The sequence below is a fragment of the Leuresthes tenuis genome, unplaced genomic scaffold (assembly GCF_036924035.1).
Source record: "Leuresthes tenuis unplaced genomic scaffold, fLeuTen1.0.hap1 SCAF_21, whole genome shotgun sequence".
NCBI lineage: Eukaryota > Metazoa > Chordata > Actinopteri > Atheriniformes > Atherinopsidae > Leuresthes > Leuresthes tenuis.
Window position 1 is genome coordinate 23,645,942 of NW_027325375.1, and position 23,766 is coordinate 23,669,707.

The 23,766-nt window shown below is 41.5% G+C and overlaps 1 protein-coding gene across 2 annotated transcripts in view; it reads right to left on the reverse strand.

Moving 5' to 3' along the window:
* The window catches only part of med13a (mediator complex subunit 13a), a 63,352-nt gene extending 47,043 nt beyond the window's left edge, over positions 1 to 16,309 (reverse strand). Inside the window, exons 1-2 of one of the 2 annotated variants that reach the window (XM_072375495.1) lie at positions 15,677 to 16,309; positions 8,145 to 8,379 (exon numbers count right to left, since the gene is read on the reverse strand). In XM_072375495.1, the coding sequence (XP_072231596.1) occupies positions 8,145 to 8,379; positions 15,677 to 15,742 (301 nt within the window). In that variant the 5' untranslated portion in view covers positions 15,743 to 16,309. Of the gene's footprint in view, positions 1 to 8,144; positions 8,380 to 15,676 lie in introns of those variants that run through there. The other variant, XM_072375496.1, reaches the window with a different exon arrangement.
* Between the last annotated feature and the right edge of the window lie 7,457 nt (positions 16,310 to 23,766).

The following is a 23,766-nucleotide window of genomic DNA, read 5'->3' on the forward strand; positions in this document are numbered from 1 at the left end:
GTGACATTACGAGAAGATGGCGAGCAGGCCACGTAAACGAAAAGAAAAGCGTGTTCACCGAGACAGAGAGAGAGGTTAAGCAGAAACCTGCTGTTGCCTGCTTTCAGGCTGTGGAGGTTTCAGATGCTTTCTGCTCCTACGCACACCGAGTTTAAGAGTGTAAAAGTAGAGAAAACTCACAGTTCAATAGCACCCTGATGTTGTTGTCACTGAAGGGAAAAAAACACGAATTCCTTTTCATATTGCTGTTTAAGGAAAGGCACTCAAACACTTGCAAACACTCAGTAATAAGTTGCGTGAAGTAATACAAAAGCCAACAGGTAGTTTAATGCACATGTGGGAGCATTGTTCCATTGCTCGGACAACGAGAAAGGTCTCTGTTCTCGTACCTCTTTCCACAAATAGATCATCTGGTAAGGCAACAGGAGCAGCAAGAGTGTAAACCGTTTAGTTAACCAATGGTGATGCTAAATATCTGCCCAATAACTCACTGGTCAATGACACTATAACTTGCACAAAAAAAAACAAAAAAACCCAACAAACTCCTGCTCGTGTGCTCGGTTGAATTCATGGGACTAAAAAATGTTTGATTGGCACTGAAGTCCAAAAACGAAACAAGTCCCACACCAAACTCAGCCTAGCTGCTTAGGATAAAGAACTGTGCCACTAGACCCGTATCAGACTTGCTTTCTGAATCACATTCTGTGCTGGCCTGAATGCTGGTCTAATCTCATTAACAGCCACTGCTCACATCTTACAGCAGTTAAGCTCCTTTCAGTCAAGTCCGCAGCAAACATCTCCCCAAGCGTGCCGTCTCTGCATGAGCACGGACAAAATAAATACAGAGTGTGACCGACCCTTCGTGTCAGCTTGCCGCGTGCCAAGGCGGCACAAGCCAGTCCAGAAGTGACTTAATCCAAATTTGACTGAATTATTAAGAGAACCCTTGGCTTGGTGTCGAAATAGGAAGGTAGGTGACTGCCATTTAAATCTAGACGATTGCTAGGCTATCAAAGCAGGAAATTGCCTTGGTTTCCCTCTCTGAATAAGAAATGCTTTATGGGCCCTGTACCATCCTGGCAGGTATGAAAGGCTTGTTTAAGGAGATGCTGGGAGTTTTTATGCTTTTTCTGAGTTTAAGCAAAGAGCCAGATTCTAAACATCTGATGGAAAAATGTAAATAAAAGGGTGTGTCCTAACTCAAAAAGGAGCAATGTAACCCTGGCCTCTTTCAACACACTTTCAAACGCAGTAACTCTATTAGACCCAGCAACTTCAGCTCGCCTTTTAAAGCTTTACAACCAGCCGAAGGAAAAACAACCTCAGGCCAGCTGCCAAGAAATGGGGGCTACATGCCTGGCAAATTCGAGAGAAACACACTAATTCATCAGGCGTAAACATATCACAAAGGCAGGAAAAGAGAAGGAAAACGGTGATTCCCCTATTTAAAAAAACAAAACAACAACAATATAAGCCATTAAACTTAATATAAATTCGGAATAATGCAAGCGCAGGGTCATTTTCTTCTTCTTCCGTTTTTTTTGTTGTTGAGTGATTTAGCAGCTGGTGTGGCAATCTTGGAAGACATCGCAAGCAAGAGGGCAAAAAGTCAACAGGCAAAGAAACGTAGCCCCCAGAGGCCCTAACGGCACATTAGGAATAATAAAAGAGGAGGAGGAAAGGCCAAAGTCTATGATGCAACAGACATATCAGTGTCTCTGATAATGCTAAACAGACTGGGGAACGCAGTGTGAGCAGCCACAGCCACATCTTTGACAAGAAAACCAGCAATTAAACCTCCAGACCTCCTTCAGCCCTTTGTGACTCCCCATGTAACCCAGCAGAAACCTCCCTACTTTTAAATCAACTGCCTCTCCCTGCCAAGAGCACATCTACCCTGTACGTGGTCCTCCTTGTCGCCTGTTCCTCCTCAGCCCCTCCCTTGAGCAATGAGAAGCTCCAAAACAGGCGTCTGGTTTCCATCAAATGTTCTTAACGACCTCATGTTCACTGCGAGGGCCGCTGCAACACTCCACACTTCAGCCAGACAAACAATGTTACAGTCAAGAGCAAAGCTTTTGTTTCCATGTAAACAAAATGGCACGAGAAATTACAGTATTCCTCTATTAAAAAAAAACAAAAAAAAGGCAGGGAGGGAGGGGGAAAGCATCCAAGGTAAATGTGATTCCAGGACAGATGGGACTTTGCCATGTTTAATGGATTCTCCAAATGTCTCTGCCCAACCATAAGCTAACAACTGTGGAGTGCCTTCAGGGGGAAAGAATACTACCAACTCCAAAACACTTAAAATTTGAATCCCTGAACATGTTTGTTGACCTTATTGCACTTTGTCTGCTCAAGTCCCAGAGTAACAGCCATTAGCCTTCCGTCTTTGGGACAAAAGCAAGAACAGAAGTCTTAGCTCGCATTAACGTTAATCCACATCAAGCATCTCAACATGAGGCAGCTTATGAGGTTTGCCTGAATAGGTAACTACTTTACACTCCCATAACATTAAAAGAAATCTCTGTGCATTTACTGTTAATTCAGGAGAGCACCGAGTCACTCGAGCCATGAAATGTTACTGCCATTCCTTTACCACAGAGTGTGCAGGGGTCACAGCCAAGGTGCTAAATGGAAAAGTCAACAGAGATAATCATTAAGCAAACTGAAGGCAAAAATAAGGCATTTTCCACCTTTTGCATTAAGTCAATCCAACATTTTAAAACATGAAACAGAAGATATCGAGTTGACAATTATGTTAGGTGAGTAGATGCATTAAATCCTAAGACACAACTGGAAGCAGAAGTTGTAGTTATAATTGCGATTGGCTAAAAATCCCAGCTCGCTGACAGATCTGAGAGAGTGCGTGTGGTTGGAGGGTGGTAAATGGTGGGAAGTCGGCAGTGCAAGGGGCAAAAGATGAGTAGCCTCATTTAGACAAAGATTTATGGGCTCAGGTGATGGTCGGGACACTTTCATGTATCTGCCTCTTGTGAAGCAGACCCAGATGAGCTGACCTTTATAAAAGCGCTTAGGCAGGAGCACAGCAGCTCTATAAAGAATTCTCACATCTACAGCATGGAAACACAATAAAGACCTTTCTCATAACCGTACCACAAAGACAATCAAAACATTCCACACAGATGGTTTTTCTTTTTTAAAAAAAGATTTGAATAAATGTTTAGGGTTATCAACCCCCACAGTTGCTCATCTGTGTATATGCAATTAGAGCAGCAGTCAGTTATTAAACAGCAAGATTAATGCCTTGTGATCAACTGTACTCAGGGGGATTCTAAGTCTGGCCAAAAGGTTTTCTCCTCTCCTCCACTTCATCCTCCTATCCCTACTTATCTGTAAGGCAACGGAGAGAGAACTCTTTGTAAAGTCTCCATTACCAATTAATGAATATTTCTTGAGCAGAGAGGGAAAAGAGTGAGACAGAAAGAGAAGAGAAGGAGACTACACCCATGGGCCAGAGCTGCATGCATGGCCGAGTCCCTGCGCTGTGCCAGCCAATGGAGATCCATCAGTGAGCGCGGGAGAGAGGGAGAGGGAGAGAGAGATGGAGCAGGAGGGAAAGAGGAAAGCGGAGGGTGGTTCACAGGCAGGAGATTAGCCCTGGAAAATTGATCCCCAAGCACAAAAGCCATTGGCTTCTTCCACTTTTTCCTCCCTGGAGCTGTTGGGGTTTATCTATTCATCAATCTCTGCATTACACACTGAACTTCAGAATCATCTTTGAAGGGGAATAAAAAGAAGAAATCACCTAAAATCCTGAATTAAGGTTAACCAAGTGGATCAAATGGTCTTTGATACACCTCACCGGCCGTACAAATCCAGTGGATGGGGGCAAACTACCCTTCGATATTCTCTCCATGATGTTTACAGCTTTTGTGTGGAGAATTCAGTATTCTGCTCGACTTTCACAGGTTGTTCAAGTCAATGATATTCGGAAAACTCTAAAAGGGAGTGGCCTTTCTGCTTTCTGAACCCTTGCCTGGGGCATCCACTGGGCTACAGTTCTTCCAACAGGCATTACATGATGACGGGACTCAATCTGTACCGCAGTCATCACTCCTGCCACTATTCAAAGGCGCACATATGCCGGTACAAGCTGGAAAATGGGATTCCAAGTGCCGAGTCAGACATCCAAGTATCAGCTGTTTTACGTTTCCCTTAAAGATTAAGACGATTATATTCGCACATGATCCTTGGTTTCAATTTTGTTAAATAGAAAGAAAAAAACCCTGTGCATTTAATAGGCTTCATTTGTCTTCAACCCCAGTTTAGATTCAGAAGTCAGCTCTTATCCTAAGAAAGTACAGCCAAGTGGAGAGCAAGAAACGCATCGGTCACTTCTTCCTGAAGATTCGCTGCTGATAAATGCAAAAAGCAGGTCAAGTGCAAAAGTAGTTCCTGCCCCAAACTATGTTAAAACAAACAGCAGCTCTGAGGATCCACAACAGTTTAGCTGCTATGAGCAACAAACAAATGTTAACAAACCCAAAAATACACCAGGGAGATGCGAGTCCCAGTCAATACATTCTGCTCACCCGTACAAAGAGGAATCGGTAGAAATGTCCTCGTCTACTTTGTTTTGTCGAGTTTATTTTCTACATGGACATAGCCAGGTGCCCTGAAACGTAAAGCCAAAGGTGTTTAAAGTGGTTTACCAGTAATGATCAGTTACGGTCAACAAACATCTGTATTGTAAAAGCACAGCTTCAAACAGCATTTCTTGCTGATGTGAATTAAAGTTAAGGAAGTTTCAAGTTGGAAGATCTTCAAAGAACAGAGGGACCAGTAAGAAAGTGAAACTTTCAACAGACTACTGAAATATGCCCTTTAGAACTGGAGATTCTGCCCTGAAGTGCGAGACATGGTTGTTTTTATCCCCCCCCCCATTATTCAAATGCACAGCGAAAAGTCACAACACATTCAGAACGTTCTTCTTTAGGCTGCTAAAGCTCAAGATACTACAACAAATGTGCCGTCCCACAATCACAGCAAAGATATTTAAAAAATGCGTTCATCAAACTGGCATAGATGGATATTCTATCCCACCCCCCACAATTCCTCTGATAATCTCAAGAGACTGGCTCCAACACCCCATAATGAATAGATGTGGGGACTCCAATGGTCAGAGGAGAGACCGCATACTGACAACACGAAAGACGACTGTCTCACCCGTTTCACCTTCCCCTTCACATCTAATCATCTCAGCATCAAGAGAATGTGTGCTGCATGCACAGCCAAGATGGAAGCCCTCACATGATTCCAGAAATGCTGAATGTTTTCCTTAAGGCTTCCCCTAAAACTTAATCCGCAATATAAGGGATAACTTAAACTTGGAGGGTAATATTCAGTTGCGGGAACAGTGAACAAGGAAAGACTCGTGAGGGGAAAAGTGGTGTTAAGACAACCATAAGACTTCAATGGGACTTGTATTGCAACAGGGGCAAACTAGTCGGAACTCAAGAAATATGCGGCACTAACCAATTACCCTTATAGACTGATATCAACGTCTTAAAAAAAAAAAGAAAAGAAAAAAACTCGAGTCAGAGAGGAGGGGGGGAAAAAACCAGTCATTTATCTTTCATGTTAGATGCCCCCAGTCAGGAGACTTTTGAGGGGAGAGGACGATGAACAGAGCATGGCATTTGCATAAGAATACATGCCTATACTCAACGACTGAGATGGGGGAGGCATGCTGTTTAATTCAGCGATGGTGTTCACTTGTTGGGAATCATTTCTGTGCATGGCCAGGGGAAGATTAGAATTGGTTTTCTTTTTGCTAGTGTGAACTCGGCGGGTTGTCCAACAGTGTAGAGAAGAGGCTTGGTGGTTTGCTCTCCTTACATTCCTTCAATGGTGATTAAGAGTGTGAAGTTAAAAGATCCCTTAAGTTGTCTGCCCTTCACCACTCCCATCTCTCCAGCTCACTCCTTCTCCCTTCATCTCCCTGGGGAGAGGGGATTACTGGCACACTGGTACACACAAATGGCACTTGCTCAAAATTAAAAGACTTTCACAGGCTGCTAATCTAATGAGGGTGGAAAGGGGGGGGGGGGGGTGTGGGGAATGAGCGAGCACCATTTCAGCTGCCGAATTGAAAGGACGAGAGCGGATTTTTGTGTTTACCGCCAACATTGCGCTAAATACTTAAAAGAGGCTGAAAAATACAAAAAGAAAAGAAGGCTATCTGAAATTCCCAAAAGGCCAGGACTAATGGCAAAAAAAACCCCATCAAGCTACTCACAAGTGGGTGAAGCTGAAAAGCATCAACAGTTGAGTGCATTAATTGCACCTGTCCTGCAAAAACTGCTTGGCATTTGTCTAATTGGACCTCCGCAGGCAGAACACCGCGAAGAGTTCATAAATGTCGCCAACAATGAATCGATAATCCTATTTGTAAGGAGGACAAACACATGTCAGTTACTCTTCTATCAACAGTTGTCTGACATCCAAGCTGCGACCGGTCAAGCAGAAATCCACAAAGTTAGAAAAGACTTAAGAGTCTGCACTGAAGGATACTGGACAGAACAGGATGAACAGTTCTCGTGTTGAACTTGCATTTGACTGGCATTAGTCCAAAGAGGTTATGAGGGAGGCTCTTCTGCTTTATTTCAATGGCAGAGCCCCATCAGAGGGGGAGAGTCTCAATCAAGGGTGATGTCGATATGGTCAAACAAACAAGAGAAACAGGCAGAATACATTTTGGGAATTGAAGACACAGTTAAACACGAGAAGCAAGGAACGTGAAAAACACCTTAGGATGCATCACCCTGCAAAGGGAGTAGATGCAAAGCACCATAAAGGTTTATCAAACAATGAAAGGAAGATAATGCCTAAAACCAGACCAAACACAAGTGCTGCAAAGCACGATTAATCTTTTTGTGATAAAATACAGTGCAAGTCAGGTCAATATTTAATTACCGAATTTATATCTCTTGAAACTCTAGAGAGATTGTGTTTTAACTCCCCCAAAGCAGCAGTGAGAACATAGCAGCATCTCCAACAATTTCCAAATATAGATTCTCCATACCACCCCCCCCCCCCCCGCTTGAAATGTAGCACACTCCATTAGAGGGCCTGAGCCAAGCGCTTCAGGTTATTACCAGGACCTGTTAGGCTTGAATGAGCTGCCCATCGTACCCTTCAGCTCCCATTTTGAGTCCACTTTAGGCACAATGTCCCGTAATGAAGCAGGGTCACAGACGGGTTGTGTTTCGCTCAAACTCCCAAGTTCCATCAACAGCAGAGGCCGTGCTTAAAGATGGCGTTTTCCATCTTTCACCGCGAAGGCTACTCTTACTGAAGAGGAAAATGAAGAAAGTGGGGGGCAGATGCATTTGCCTCATTTCTGCATGGCTGCCCATGCATACTGCGACTCTCACTCAAATTATGATAGGACTGAGCTCAGTATCTCATGCCTTCCTCTCTTGTTCAACCTCTCTGGAGCAGTGACACGTGACCACAGTTCTACTTTGTTCTACTTTATTAAACTAAAATGCAAGGTGCTGCTTCAAATGTCATAAGGCAGCAGCTACTTTTTAACCCTTTCCCCAAGCACAAAGACAAAAATAACAATGCGCGATGCCAAGTGTCTCCTAGGAAAGGAGCTGCCCTGTAGATATTGGCACTACCAGTCTGATTGGTTAGATTCCCAGTCAGCGGAGGGTAAACGCAGGGGCATTAGGCAGGTATCAGATTACACAGATAACAACACCTCCCTATGGTTCTCACTTACAGGGCATACCTCTGGTGCCTTCCTGACAATCACTGAAATAATTTTTCAATGTGCAATCAATAACATACCTTGACAGCGTGATCTATGTTCCAAGTGTTTCTTTTATAAAAGCTCTGAGCTCTCTACACTTTCTCTTATCCTTCACAGCCATATAACCTTGGCTGGATCTTAAAGATGTTTAACATTCTTTGGCTGGACTATTGCCTTAGTCTTGCAGGAGCAGGGTAAGTTATTTAAACTGCTCCATCGACCTCATTTAGAGAATCTCAACAAGCAGCCTGGGCACTGCTCTACGGCTGACCCCGACCTCTATGAAGCATCATAAAGAGAATCTACTAAATAAACATCTTTCTTTTGTTTAATTGATATGTATATGCCAAGAAGTTCCCACCTGCAAGTTCATGGTGGATGAGATCAGCAAAGTTTGGGTCGTCCCCCCACCAGAAGAGCCAAAGCTCCCTCCGGCCCTGCCGCTGGCTGCGCCGCCACAAGCTTAGCACGTCTGCCTTCAAGCAGCGACTGAAGCTGCATAGGATGGGGTCCTCCTCCGTCACCGGGAAGAGGATGGGAGCGGAGGTGGGACCCTGCCCCACAAACCTCTTCCATTTGATCCCTGTCAAGTCCGCCTGTAAGGGTGGGAACAGAGGAAAAAGAACAGTTAGTCCAGGATCCACTCAGTACCTGCAAGTAAACGAGTGATGAACAGTGTTAGTCCTCTTTTATGAGCAAGTTCAACAACTGACTATTTCTAACTAGAGCCCACGCTGTCAAAATTGGAAAAAAAGAAGAAACTAAGGACAGAAACGGGAGGATAGAAAGACACACAAAGGACAAAAATGGAGCACCATTGTGTGTCCATACAAAAGAGAAATAAACTCAAAGCAAATTGGACTGTTTCTGTAAGGGACTGTGAACTAGCTTCAGGTGCTTTCAATAGCAACATGTTAAAAACACATATTGCTTGTAAATGTGGGGTCTCACCACCTTAATCCTCATTACAGGTGAGTGCTGGAGAGAGAGAGGGGGGGGGGGGGGGTGCTTGGCTTTTTATAAATGCTGTCTGGCTATTATAGAGAAAACATAACACACAGGAGAAATCCTCACAGGCAGTAAATCACAAGCAGGGTTATTAAGTGTTAAAGCAGGAACATTACGCTCCACTGCTGGCTCGTGCTGCTGCTCATCAACCAAGTGCCGACAGACAACCCGTGTCGACCGAAACACATGCACACATGCACACGCCAACTGCATTAGAACACACACGCAATGCGTTAGGCGCTCGTATCCATTTCGCCCGCAATCTTGATTCTCGATTTATCCATGTAGACACTTCAAGTAATCTGCAAGAACACGGATGGTTCATTTTCCAGCCGTTTAGCTCTACTCGGTTCACGTTGAGTTAGCGAGTCGTCCCCCTGTATATTCAACCAATTAATCCATTACCATTCAGGGGATATCTTAACTCAAGTGCAGAGGCACAGAGCCTGAACAAATGATTACCCGTGGTTGTGTCGAAGCAGTGGTCTTTCGCCTGACTAGGGATAAGCCGATAGATTTGTGATGTTAGCTGGAATGAAAGTGAAGGGGGGGGGGTTTAAATGGCATTGTGTGGCATCGACAACAAGTTAGCAAACCATGAATAAACAACTTTCCTGGAGTGTTTTTAAGACTCTAGCGTTTGTGCACAATGAAGTAAAGCATCCAAACACTGTTATTCTTTTCAGAATTAAAATGTAAACTAGTGATAAACACAAAGCATGCGACTGTTCGCCTACCACCAACAAACAAAGGAAGCAAGCAGCTTCTAGGAAGCAGAAAAGGGCTCACGCTGCTTTATATTCTCATCTAATCATAAGCAAACAGTAGTTGTCAGAGTGCATGATCAAAACACCGTGATCCTTGGCAAATCTTTCTTTCTGAGGAGTTCAAAAGCTGCGACGCAGCCCGACTACAAGCTCCATGTTTCAAAAAGCAGAGCGTCTAACGGCAGAGCTGCCGCAGCTGGGCAGCTCCTTCCTGCTGGAGTGTGAGAAGCAGTACTTTACACCTGCATCTCGCTCGGAAACATCTGTGCACACAATGGAAAGGGAGGGTGGAAATAACGGTTAACTGTGAAACCAGATCATAAGCAGCTTTGATAAGACAATTAAGAGGCGAACACCCCAATCATCTCAATGACCACGTCCAGTCCTCGATGACAGTCTTCGTTTCATCTCATAAGAGCTTCTGCTCTTAAGTGGAAAACAGACTTTATCATGTCCTCTCCACCATATCTACACTGGTTTCACGCCGCTCGACGCGAGTATGTGCTGCAGACTGAAAGGCATGAATCAGGCTGTTCCCAAGGCACCGATACCCCAGTTTGAATAACAGGACTTTTATTCAAATATGGGTTTCAGTTCAGATTTTCTTTTTCAAGACAATTTCACACTCAAATCATCTAAACTGATTTCACATAATTACTTTTTTCCCTCCTTTTTTAATTTTTTTCTTATTGTACTTCCACAAACTCAGTTGCCTTGTCTGAAATATCTCTCAACGGATTCAATTTGATGTGTAGAATGAGCCTAAAAAAAAAAAAATCAATAAATGACAATAGTGAGAAAGACAGACACTAATTACCATATCTCTTGGAAGTAAGATCTAAACTGCAGTTGATAAAAGGGGATAAAGTTAGAGAGTAATTGCCCGACATTAAATGACAATAAAAAGCCTTTCACATGCATATAGAGGGTTAAAGGACCCCGCTAAATAAACACCTTTTACGTCAAAATTCCATTTAAAAGAACAATGTGAATGGCCCGCGAACAAATTAAATTTGAGTGCAGCAATTAAGCAGCTGTAATCTTTCCTGAAACCACCGGAAAATTAAATGATTATTTAAGGGAAAATTAAATGTCTGCAACTTGTTTCGTCAATAAACAGTTTAATGTACTCAAGAATGAACACAAAAGGGAAATTTGCTGCTTGCAAAGTGTTGTGCAGCCCAGTTCATTTGTAGAAAAAAAAAAGCATGTATGCAAGGCAAGGCAATTTTATTTGTATAGTGCATTTCATACACAAGTGCAACTCAATGTGCTTTACATAGCAGGAAAAACATGCAAAGACACGTAAAACAAAGCAAGACGATAAAACCTTCTGAAGTAGTGCAAGATAGAATTAATAAAATGCTTTGGTAAGAAGAAAAAAAGGATAAGACAAGTAAAAAGGAGATAATAGACACTCAAGAGTATCCGTAACTCTAACCATTTCACCCATCATCACATTTCAAAGGCCTGACAAAACAAAGTTTTGAGCCCCCATTTAAAAGTAGCAACATTTGGGGCACATCGAAGTGTTTCAGGGAGTTTGTTCCAGAAATAAGCAGCACAATGTCTGAATGATGCTTTATCATTTTTTGTCTTTGGACGATAAACCGTTAGCAGTCCCATGTACACGTGCTCATAAGAAAGTTAACTAGCTTAATTAACCGTCAGCCCGGTGTCATGTGACTTATGAAATAGCACTCGGAGAACATCGACATGCTGCTTGTAATTATCCATAGTTTCTGCAGAGCAACTGTAAACACAGGGCAAAGTGAAGCAGCTGACTAAATCCTGTGGGCACAGAGTTTGACCTGGTTCATTGCTGAGATTTAGCCACTGTTACAGCAGCCACAGCTAAAATACTGATTAACGCTGCTGCTGCTGCTGGGCTGCTAACCTGCAGGAGCAGCAGGCTCCTCTTCTCAGCTTACATTTCAGATGTAGTCATGACCTTTTTTGAGACGGTTTCTGATGCCATGAGGACATCCGCATCCATACTGTGGTTCTTCTGCAAAGGAAACCGAGTGCATTGAGAACGGGTGTAGTAGACACATCCACCCCACACTAAACTAAACTTTAACACCGAGTAACACCGAACTCAAATGTAGAAATGATGACACCTTAGAAACTCCCAATGAAATAGTAACCGACAGAAGATGAATAGTAGTAGGAGAGTAGTAAAGCTACACTGAGGAAAGCAAGTGCTGCATAAGTCTTCCACGGTGTAATGACAAGTTATGCAATATGTAGAGTCTGCCATCTGGGTGCTGAAGCTGACAAATGTCACCAACTTCATTACGTTCTTCCTCTCTCTTTTCATTGACAATCTCTGCTCCTTACAAAAAAACAGCGAATTTTACCCAAAGTGCCAACACTTTGTTGTGTGACTCAACTCAAGCCTGTGAGCATGTAGTGACAAGGTGGAGTCAACCTGACCATTTCGGTTAAAGGCTTGTTCTGTTTTTCGACTGGTCTGACTTGATTTATAGTAAAGCGGCAAAATTTGTATTAAAAATTAACAAATAAATAAATAAAAATCACTGATACAGGACTCTGAGCCAGTGGCTCTTCCTGTTAAAAGACAAGCATCTATACCTGCTGAGTCTATTTGGGAGAATCAGAAGAAGATCTTGCCTGAAGTCACTCACAGTGAAACTATTCTCCTCCGACAAGATCTAAGCAGCGCAGGTTTTGCTTGAAGAGAAACTAAGCAAGCCAAGTATTTCTACCACTGATTCATATTGGATGCACCTAATAAAGATGACTGTTTGAGCAATCAATTATTCTGCAAACAATATAATAACACCAAATGTCAGAGAGTGGAAAACTCAGTTTATATTTGCATTTGCAAACTATTAAATGTCCAAAGACGGTCTGATAAAAGTTTATGCAGCACAGACGGTTGGAGACATTCGGAGTGAGAAACACAAAAACAAAGTATGGTTGTCGTTATAATAAGAAAACTTTGCCTTACAGATAACTATTGTATTCAGTGTATCTTTGATGTGGAACTTTTAGTTTAAAAAAAAAACAACTAAGCTCTCAGATATGAAGTTTAATCCTTAAAAGATGCTTTTAAAAAAAGGACTGTTCCTTAAAAAAATAATTTAAAAAAAGACCTCTTTCTGCAGATTAACAGCTTGCTATATTTATAAATCACAAAGGTGTCAAATTATATGCACCTTAAAATGCAACAGAAGCCCTCCTGCTGACAGTTTGTATATCTGCTTCAACAGTCACAAGCTCCATGTTTATCAGATTATTCTGATTTTGCATTAAAAAAACCCAACAACTTTTAAACAGTTAAATCAAACATTCTTTACGTGTCGCGGGAGCAGAACTGAAAACCCTTTCCAGCAAAGACTGCACACGTCAGGCTGCTCCATCAAGGATAAAATGTGCCTTCTGCAGTTGTGCTCTTTGTCCTTTCTAAATAAATTAGTTACAGACTGTGTGTAAAAAGTGAGTGCCAAAAATGTCTGTGTATTTCCCCACCAACAGTCATGCTTCCCAGGCTGAGTGTATTCTGTGCCTCAAACATTTTACGTGCCACGAATCGACACGGTCTTCCCTCCCGACTGCATTCGTAAATGTTCAGGTATGCGAGCGACTTCTTATAAAAAGGGTCCCAGCAGGGCAAGCGGGGAGAGGTTTTATCTTTCATATGCCAAAGCCAAAACTCACATAGCCGCATTAGCAGGGAGTCTAAAGCCAAAGCCACTGGATACAGGCAAGAAGTTTTCTTGAGGTGACGCATACTTAAAGGGGGGTTATGACCTCGGATTTTGCCAGCTGCTCACCTTCCCTCTGGCAACTTATGGTTCTGGGTCTGAATGGGGAACAGTGTGTTCAAACAGCTGCCTTCCTGACTTTCAAGATATGAGACAACAGGTGAAGCTGCTCAAATCCTGTCACAGATGCTGCTCTTCTACCAAGTCCGCGTCTCCCTTCCTGCCAGTAACCTCTCTCCCTTAGTTAACCTTGTCATGAAACAATTATGAAACTAACAAGTGTGCGTTTGCATTTTTGGGCTGAGGAGAATGCAAATTTGATTAGTTTCATTTGAGCTAGTTAACACAACTCTTTGCAGTTTAGTGAATCACACACCGGAAAGAAATCATTAGAGTGGAAAGCAACAAAACTCAAGATAAGACGAACTTGCACTTTAAGGTAATCCCGATAAACCCACAACCCCAAAAAAGACAAACTATGCAACAAGTAGTATCACAATCCAGAGAGGGCTATCCAAAGAGGAATGAAGGGGGAGAAAACTACCAAAATGTGTTCACATTCTTTCACCATAAAACCACAAAGTGGAGTCTGTTCAGTAAGTGAGTCATAACAGCAGTGGTGTTATGCTTAGTCTCAGTGTGCAGGAAAATGTCAGCCAGACGGGCAGAGCACCACGACTACCAGCCTCTCTCGCCTGTCCACTGTTGCCAACGCTGCTTTCAAGTGCTGTCGTAAACATTGTAATTACAAGTTCAGCACACAAAATCGACCCGACAGAGCAGTATCAAGAGAGCGGGGATTTTCTGCAGTGATATGTTACCTTTAAGGGGGCGGACAGCTTGGAAGCTGTGTCAATTTGCACTTACAGCAGTGTGGTATTTGACTATATTTTGTTATTATACTACATTTACAGTCAGCATTACTACTGAGGCATTTCCGTTCTCACTTCTTGCTTAACTTTTTTTTACATAGCTTCATCATGTTTTTTTACTGCAATGCAGTGTGGTTGTGTCATTTCATTAGTAAAAACATAATTTTTTTCTGTGGGTTACCTTCAGTGCTCCACATCTTTGCATTAAGGACTTCCTACTGTGGGGGCCTGATGTTAAAGAGGAGTCCATTACACTGCATGGCTGCCAAACAAGTGTAGTTAAGCCTGTTGACAAGCCAATTAACTGCAACAACAAACACACTCCAACTATGTTCCCGATTATCCTGCCACAGGAAGGACTGTACAGTCAAGCAGTGCCTCTACTTTTGCTGTTGTGGCTAAGAACATAGACCACGCCATGAGTTTTAATGCATTATTTTTTCTCACAGGGGATTAAAAGAACATCTGAGAACTGCAGAAGGGTAAAAGCACAACCGCAACTATTTAGGGTGGCATTACCCAGCCACGACTGGTAACATGAAGATAAAACAAACAGCTATTAAGAGTAACACAGTATAGGTTTCAGTCTATTTAAGTTGTAGCTGATGCACGTCGCTACCTTTTTGTTTATAATGTCCAAGAATGAATGCCACGGATTATATCATCAACCTGGGGCCTGTGCCCTCGTTGGAGTGACTACTTGAATATGAAGTCCAGGGAGATCAAGCCACTAATAAACAGTAATGCCATAATGCAAAAAGTTCAGGTGTGCAAGCAAACCCTGTTGCAAATAATTACGTCAAATGCCTGTTGCAGCAACAACAAATTAAAGCTTTCGAGGAAAGACTGAAGGGGCGGGCTTGTGTCCAGGCTGTGCAAGTTGAGAGGTGACAGTCTTCGTTCGGGAGTTGTCAGCATTTTACTAAAAGAGCATCAAACAAGCAGTTGTACAAAGGTCTTCCAGTCTCCAACTTAAAGTTGTGAAGTAAAGTGCAAGACGTGTTTGGTTTACGGGTCACCACTTAATAGATAAATAGTAGAAATACGACGAGAACTAGACAGCAAGTTCGTGATAAACAATGCGTTGAGGCGAATGGGAAAGTGCCACAACAACTCACAGGGACACAGGCGTGCTTCTGACAATAAAAAGCACATTTGTCTAAACTCAAGCCGACAATATGCTGCTGTGTTTGACCCGTGAAGTGGAGTAAATTAAGCTTTTAAAAGCGAGTAGCGTTAACCTCGCTGTGCTCTGTTTGTGAAGACACAAAAACGGAAATGAGGAAGATAACGGACAGCGCACAGGTCTTTACAACTAGAAGAGAAAGTGTTGAAAAAACAAGAGTAGGTGTTAACACGAACAAAGTGGAATGTCTTGTCCTAAATGATGCCAGTTTGACAGGGCCTTAAGCCTGGCTAAGCTACTATCAACTGATGTCTCTGTGGCTAACGTTAGCTTAGCTCCTGTTCAGCTAGTTAAAAATGGCTGCTTTCCTTTAGTTTTAAATCTCTTACCAGACAGAATAGATTGGAATGGCAATCCTCCAAGCTGGCCCCGTTTGGTACAAAACAAGAACTCATCCTTCTTCACTGCAAGATCCAACTCTCCATCGTTTCACTTCCCGGGAAATAAAGAACAATTCGCGGATTTGTGTTTTCGATGATGTGCAGGCTTAATCAACGAGAAATATTTTTTGTAACATTTGGCTGGAGGAGAGTTAATTCAACAACCTTCCGACTGCAGTTTCCTCCGCCGCAGCTAAAAGCGGATAAAAGAGACTGTGGGGTCTCTATGTCGACATCTCAAAAGTAGACTGTAAAACCAAATAAAAGGAAGCGTAAAATGTTCATAAAACAAAAAGAAAAGGAGAGCAAAGAACCAACTCTCCCCCTCCCCCTTAGCCCTAAAACGGTCTCCGCTTAAAAAAATAAAAACGTCCTGTCTTACTCCTCCATCGCAAATTTGAGCTCTAAAATGAAATACATCCTGTTACAACCCCTCGAAATCTGGCACCGGCCTACGTTTTAACGATTATTTCGATCATAATTTCAGCCTCGGTTCCTGTTGGTTTCCATTTGAATTCATGGATTCCTTTCTTTAATGGCGGCCACAGGGACAACTCTGCCTTCCACAGCCTATTGGCTCATTCGTGGTCATATCTTTGTCAAGCCGGCCGAAGACCCGCAGACACACACAACACAGCGGGCAACATTTCCGGCAAAGTAAAGGTGTTGCATTGATTTATCTGTAAGGTTTTCACGAATAACATAAAAGTGTTCAATATTACACTTGTTCCCCCTGCTTTTCTGGATCTCTGTGCTTACTAAATGTAACAATTACTACCTTTAATGTCCAGGTTAATTCTTATGTTCAGCACAACTAAATGTGACTCACAGATACAGTCAATGAACAGATACTAAACCCACATTTACAACTTTTTATCAGTTTTTTTTTTTTTTTTTTACCTCTGTGCAGTTGTGCTCTGAGCCAAATACGGAGTACTGTAGGTTCAGAAAATATGAAGAAAAAAATAATAAGTAGCAAGCTCTCGGACATTAACACACATAGTTCTCAAATAATACATTTACTTTTCTTCAAGCGCGACTTGTCACAGACAGATGTTTCCACGTGCTATCATTTTGACAGTCCCAGCAAAGACTTCCGTGTATCAGTGCTGTCACCTTGACACTGTCGTGGTCATGAGGGCTGTAATAACACAAGACTGATAGGTATTGCCGCTGGGCCAGCACAAGTGGCGCTACTGAGCAACAGATTTTGTTTCTAATGATCAAACCCTTTAAACTTGCTCACTTACACAGTGCACCACCTAGCGCATGTGATGTTGCACTTGCAATTGAAACGTGCACCCAAAGACGAGTGCAGGCGCTCTTTGTTTACATTTTATTTCAAACTAAATCCGCTCAGTTGACCATCTTTTCTCCGGCAATGCTGTGAAATCAAGACTGAGAAGGAAGTATACATTTTTAGAGGCAACAATTAATGGTGAGAAAATGAAACATTACCAAATATCTAACGATGAAACGAACAAAATAAATGCACCACTTGAATGGAAATACAAGGACATATAAAAGTGACAATCAAACACATGAAAGTTGTACTTTTATTGATTTGTTTAAAAGGATTTCTTTATGATGATATTAGCAATCAATTTAGGGTAATTCTACTCTCTAATGTCACTTTTATTTCCCAGTTCTTTTTTATTACATTTATCATGTTTAAATGAGGACACGTGGTTTCTTGCTGATGGGTCAGATAGGTTCAGGCTGTCCACAAGGCACATTCCCACCATGGTCTTTGGTACCATGACCTTGTCTGACTGAGTTCTCATGAGACATCCACTCAAATTGTTGAGGAAATATATGTATAAATTTATATATGTATGTTCAAATATAGAATTATAAAAGAAATGTCCAATAAAATTAGTAATACATTTAAAAAATAGATTAAGCTTGTCCATTTGAATATGACTTGTTAATATACTATCTCAATCCTACGTTCACTGGCCCACTCATTTATCTGTTTCTTTATTAATTTATCTATTTGCTTATGGTTTAAAATGTTCTTCCACACAGAAACATTCCAATGGATGAACAGAATAAAGAAAAAATGTGTCGCGGTGCTTCAAAACTTGATAATAAGTATGATAATTATCTTTAGAGGGTCAAAGTACAGCCAAACATAGATGAAATATTTTCCAAATATTTGTATATCTTTAGACCAAGCCAGTTTTAATCTGTAGTCTGATGCAGTGTCTGTATTTGTAATTTGGTTTTACAGCATCAGCATGCTTGTTTCCCCTCGTCTTTGTTGACATAATGCTTTAGGAGACTTGTATCTTATCCACACCAATCGTGCAGCTATAATAAAAACAGAACTCAATGCATCTCAACTGGTCGTTTCATCAGGTGGGCCTTGATTGTTTTACCAATCATATTATTTAGCTTGTTTTGTTTGTTTTGCTGGAGCAGTTACGGCACAAACCTGCATATCTATCGAATATGAATGATCAGGTTGCCTGGTGGTGCTTTCTGAGTCAAGCTTTGTTGTCAGTGATTTTCTGTTTGATCATCACACCACGCGACAGGCAGCACTCATAGAGTTTAGGCAGAAAATCTGATGTGTACACAAAAGCACCAAAATAACTGAGCGCAACAATATGGTGATTAAATATTCCACTTTTTATATTTGAATGACACGAACAGGGGTTTACCTTGAAAGGTCACACATCATCGTCTTTAGGATATTTACCACACTGTATTTCAGTTGATTGCAGTTAACTGTCCAGTGATTTGCAACCATGTGTTAACAGTAAATGCCATTTGTTTTCACTGTTTAGCATTTAAAAAGTGTTAAACACTTTTTGCTTGTAGTCTTCACTCTTCTGCGAAGGATCTTGGTGTATAGATCGATTGTGATATCCTCTTTTGTCGGGTCCAGTTTCTTCCAGTTAAGAGCTATAGCAAAAATAAACACTCATCTCCCCTAAATATCTGGAGAGGGGGATTCATGCCTTCATAACTTCTCAGCTTGATTACTGTAATTCTTTGTATGTCGGCTTAGATCAGTCATCCATTCAGTGCCTGCAGTTAGTTCACAGAACTAACTGGACAGAAAGAAAGGGGCCAAATCACACCTGCACTGCACTCCCTCCATTTCCTCCCTGTTTGCCAGAAGAATTGCTTTTAAAATGTGGTTATTTACTTTTAAATGCCTTAATTGTGGAGCAACGTGCCTCTTTTATATTAGATCTGTTTCCACTGTTGAGCAGTTTCAGTCGTCACGACAGACGCATCTCTTTTTCTCAGCCTTCCTTTCCAGTCGAGCAATTTTATCTTCCCAGCAGATTGTGCAGTAATTCTTATGATGTATTTGTTTGCTGTGATTCGTGGTTCTTGTATTCTTAAACTGTGAAGCACTTTGGTCATCCTTGGTTGTTTTTAAATGTGCTGTATGAATAAAGAGGACTTGACTTGGCTTGACTTAAACAAAGCTGAGAATACTCAGAAATTTCACCCAAGGCACACTCTCAACCAAACTATTGCACCTTCACTTTCTGAGCGTGAGCACTATAGCTCTATGAAACATTAACATCTTAAAGCTTTTAGCAAAGGCTTGTTGCTAATTATAATAGAGTGTAAGCAATCTTTTGAAGTAATTTCATTCTAGAAGTGCATGGCAACTGCTTGGCTGGCAACCCCATATTTTTGTCATTTATCCTGTGATTCATTAAGGAGTAATTACACGCCCTGAGTGCAACTTTTATTAAGTACTTTTCTTGCCTCTATCACAACTGTTTTTCGCTATTTAATCCCAGTATGTCTTTGCTATTCTAAACTGCTATATCCATTAAGTCTTTTCTGCCTTTGTAATTTTGAGATGTAAACATTTGGTTTTGTGCACACAAATCATATCTGTGCGATCATCTGTGATAGATTTTTTAGTCTTTATGCCCAGGAGAAACATGGGCGATATTTCCTGTTTGCAATACGTAAAGCCAGAATTATGAAAACCAGGTCATAAACGAGATGATGATAGCAGTTTCCGAAGCCAGAAAACAGCTGGCTGCTCCCGAAACACTGATGGAGTCATTAACACATAGTTGCCTAAAGACAACAAGTGATTGATTTGTGGAAAAATGATTTGCTCCAAGGGAGGGGGGATTAAAAATTTGTTGACGGTTGAACTATTTCTTAATTTCCAGTGATGTTAACATACATAAACTTAGACCTTTCCAATACATCTTTGCCCCTGTTTTAGGTGGACCTGAACCAAAATAGTTTTACTTACTAGATTGCTCATAAACCACAGAGGCATTGCTATCTTTGCCAGTCAAATACAGGAAATATGCCAGATCAGCACAATTTGATGTGACATAGATATGATAATTGCACAACCACTTAAACGCATTACCCAGACAATGCATGACAGAAATTTTGCTTGAGTTATGCAGTCTCAGTGGCCTTACAAAATCCTCTTTGTGTATTTCATCTGATCCTAAAGGAATGAACAGCTTTTTAAACTTTAAATCTCCCCATAGGAATGAATGGTAATCCCACATCCTGTGCTCCCCCCACTCCTTGATACAAAAAACAATGGTAGTAAGATATCATCTGTATAAGACATGTAATAGTGCAGTAGATGAGCGCAGCTGTCATAGCACAGTAAGTAATGTGGAAACCAGATTGCTATCGTTGCTGTCGATGGGTTTCCCACATTTATCTCCAGCTCCCTCTTATCTAAATCCCACAGAGCCATTCTGTCATGTATATTCTATCACAGCAGCATTCAACAATATTGGTGAAATGAAAGTGGAAGATAGTTTGAGGTTCGCCCACTGCTCTTTTGACATTTGATTTGTCTTGCTCTGCGGTTCCTGCCAGTCTGCTATAGAAGTATTTGTCAGATGGCTCTGCTTCACTGCATGAGAAAGTGAATTATAAGGCTGAGATTTAGCCAGAAAGCAAACATGGGTTGAATTTAACGAGACCCTTTGGTCAGATAAGAGGGAAACACGTTGATATGGTGGATTGAAAATTTGACCCGGTCATCTTTAATTATGCTAAAATAGCAAAGTATGAATAAACACTGAAGGTGATAGTAGACGTGAGGACATATGCAGCTGCAGGCTTGGGTATGTTTCTGTGTGTTGGCTCATGTAGCTCATGTATGACCTTAGACACTGGACCAACAGAGCAGCTACTGAAAAATCAATCACAAGACTCAGGAGATATATTTCAAAGGTTTTCAACAAAATCAATTAAAATGATCATCCAGATAGGTTTTAGGCTTTACAGGTGAGGTAACCAGCAATTAAAACCATAATTCCAGGGTCCATACAGTAGGTCAACAGCATGCCCTGTGTTTAAAGCAATAAAAAGCACCTCTCTTTGCCTCTGCAAAGGAGGGGATAGTTATGAAGAGGTTAGCAAACATGCCATGCTTAAATGAAGTAGGTTAAAATGTGTGCTCTTCACTTTACCTCTTACTCACACATGCACACAAATTTAGATACACTCATTATTTTTTAGCATTTCTGTGCAAGCACCCACTACCCTGGTCTGCATAGATGGACTGAGAAGCACTTTGGAAAACAGTGAGAGCAAGCACTTAGATCGCTCATTTGAATAATGACATTTGGCATTAACTGCAGAATTATGGGGAGTAAAATATCTTGAAATCAACAATTGTGCACGAATTACTGTAAAATAATATGATGTTTTAAGAGCTGGTGGGTTGATCTAAAGTGGAAGTGTGTGAAACTAAAGAATGACTGCATTTGAATCACACTCCTCATATGGTAATCAGCTCTTTAATAGGAAACACTGAGTGAGAAAAAGTGAATTAGACAATAACTTGTGTTGATGCCTTTCAAAACACATATCACATCTTACTGAATTCAACAAAAGAAAGCCGAAAACTGACAATAAAACCCATACAAATTAAAGCTGTCCGTCAATGAAGATTTCATAGATGTAATGGAAAAAATAGCAACAAATGATGTGTCTTAACAACAGGCTGCTTAGTAACAAAGTGCAAAAAGATAGGATTTATTATTGGTTATTTGCTTAGTTGTCTGTGATGAACACTGGTTCATCCCTTATTCATGCCCATATTCCAAGGACTTGACTGAAAATGAGTGAAAAAGCAGCCAATGTCCAAAGAAAACTTTAGAAAGCCTGAAGATCTTTTGCTGAAGACCACTTGAAAATATTGCAAGAAAGTCTGGCTGCTTGGAAGCAAAATATAGAGTAATAATTGGTGGCTCGAGACTTTTGCACAGTACCATATAGAAGATGCACAAAAACAGTGCGTAGTTGTTTTTTTATTTTATTTTTAAAGAGGCAGCCATGTCTTCATTCCCAATCATAATCAAGTGTGAAGCATTTTCAATGGCCTGAAAGTTTAAATTCCCATCAAGGAAATTCTGTGGAAATTTGATAATTAATCAATTATTAAAAACCGGGGATGTGGAAGTGTGGTGGAAGGAATACTTTGAAGATGTCCTTAATCCAGCTGACACGCCTTCTGTAGTGGAAGCAGAGTCTGGGAAGAAGGGGAAGGACTCTCCCATCAAAGGGGCTGAGGTCACTGAGATAATTAAACAACTCTTGACTGGCATGGGTAGAAGAGGTAGTAGAGTTCCTTAAGACTCTGGACATTGGACATTGTAGGGCTGTTTAAAATTTGAATAATCTTGGACCTCGAACCCTCTGCCTTGCATGTTCTTCGTTTCCTGTTTTATCCCAACTAGCTCAAATTTATGTGCCATTAACAGGCCTCTGATAAACTTGAAGACAAGCTGCTGAGGTGATCCGTTCATCTGAGTCAGGTGTGTTGGAGCAGGGAATTAAATAAATCATGCAGGGCAAATGATCCCGATAACAAGGGCGGGGAAACACTGGCCTGCAGACTTGGCTGACACACCTGACCAACACTGCATAGAGGTGGTAGACAATGCGTCTGGGCAGTGGGGGTTCCACCTACAGTGAGATCACACTTCTCACTAAAAAAACTGTAATAGGTATATTTGTCCTCATCTTTTTTTTTTCTGCTGTTATCTGTAAGTGTTCATGTAAGTAAAGTTTATTTATATGACACCTTTCTCAGATAACAATCACAAAGTGCTTCACAATAAATACCCAAACATGAACATAAAATCTGTTGTATCTGCAGTAATGACGTTTGGGTTTGGTTCCCTGTTCACTCTCCTACCCTGACTTACGGTAATGAGTGGTGGGAAGTGTGTGAAAAAGCAAGATTACAAGATTGTAAGCACCTTGTAAATGAGCCTATTCCAAAGTGGGTGCCTGGGCTCACCTTGAGAATAAGGTGACAAGCTGAGAGCTGAGGAGCAGGCTGTCTTAGGAATGTCTTGCTGTCCTCTGGGGAGCATTGGATCTATGGAGTTCTGTTTGGTGCCATGACCTGGGTCAGATAGAAGTTGGATGGATGAATTTGTGGCTGTAATTGTGGGTGCAACCTGAAGACTCAAAGGTCAAGTAGGCATTGATAGGATTGACCGATCTCTGTCAGAAAAGCGTGTGACAGAAAGGCAGGTTGGCAGGTATTTAGGGAAAATCCTGAAACTTCAAGATGTGGTGACTCCCATATCAGCAGGTTCCTCGCTCGTAGAATGAAAAGCAAAAAAATGTTTTGAAAAAGGAAAAAAAAAAGTACTATAATGATTCAAGCTATCAGTTCAAGCTTTACTGCACATGGCCGCTGCAACACTAGTGTTAGAATGGATCAAATTTGGCCAACGCTGAAATCTTTCAGCTCCTGCAACACATCGAGGCACTTAAATGCTAAAATGAAGTGTTTTGTGTGACAAAGAGGGAGCAGCCCCATCGTCATTAGCTTGAGAGGACCGGAGAGTGCTGAGGATGCAGAGTGATTGGCACAGTGCCCTCGCAGTCAACATCAGAGCAACGGAGTTGGATTGTGTACAAGCTCGCTGACTGAGGGGTCATGTATAGCTGATTGTACACCTGACTTAGTCCAACCAAAAACAGCCTGATGCCTGATGAAACAAGGCATATATGCTGTCTTCATAAGACATGAATAAATAATACCACCTGCTCAC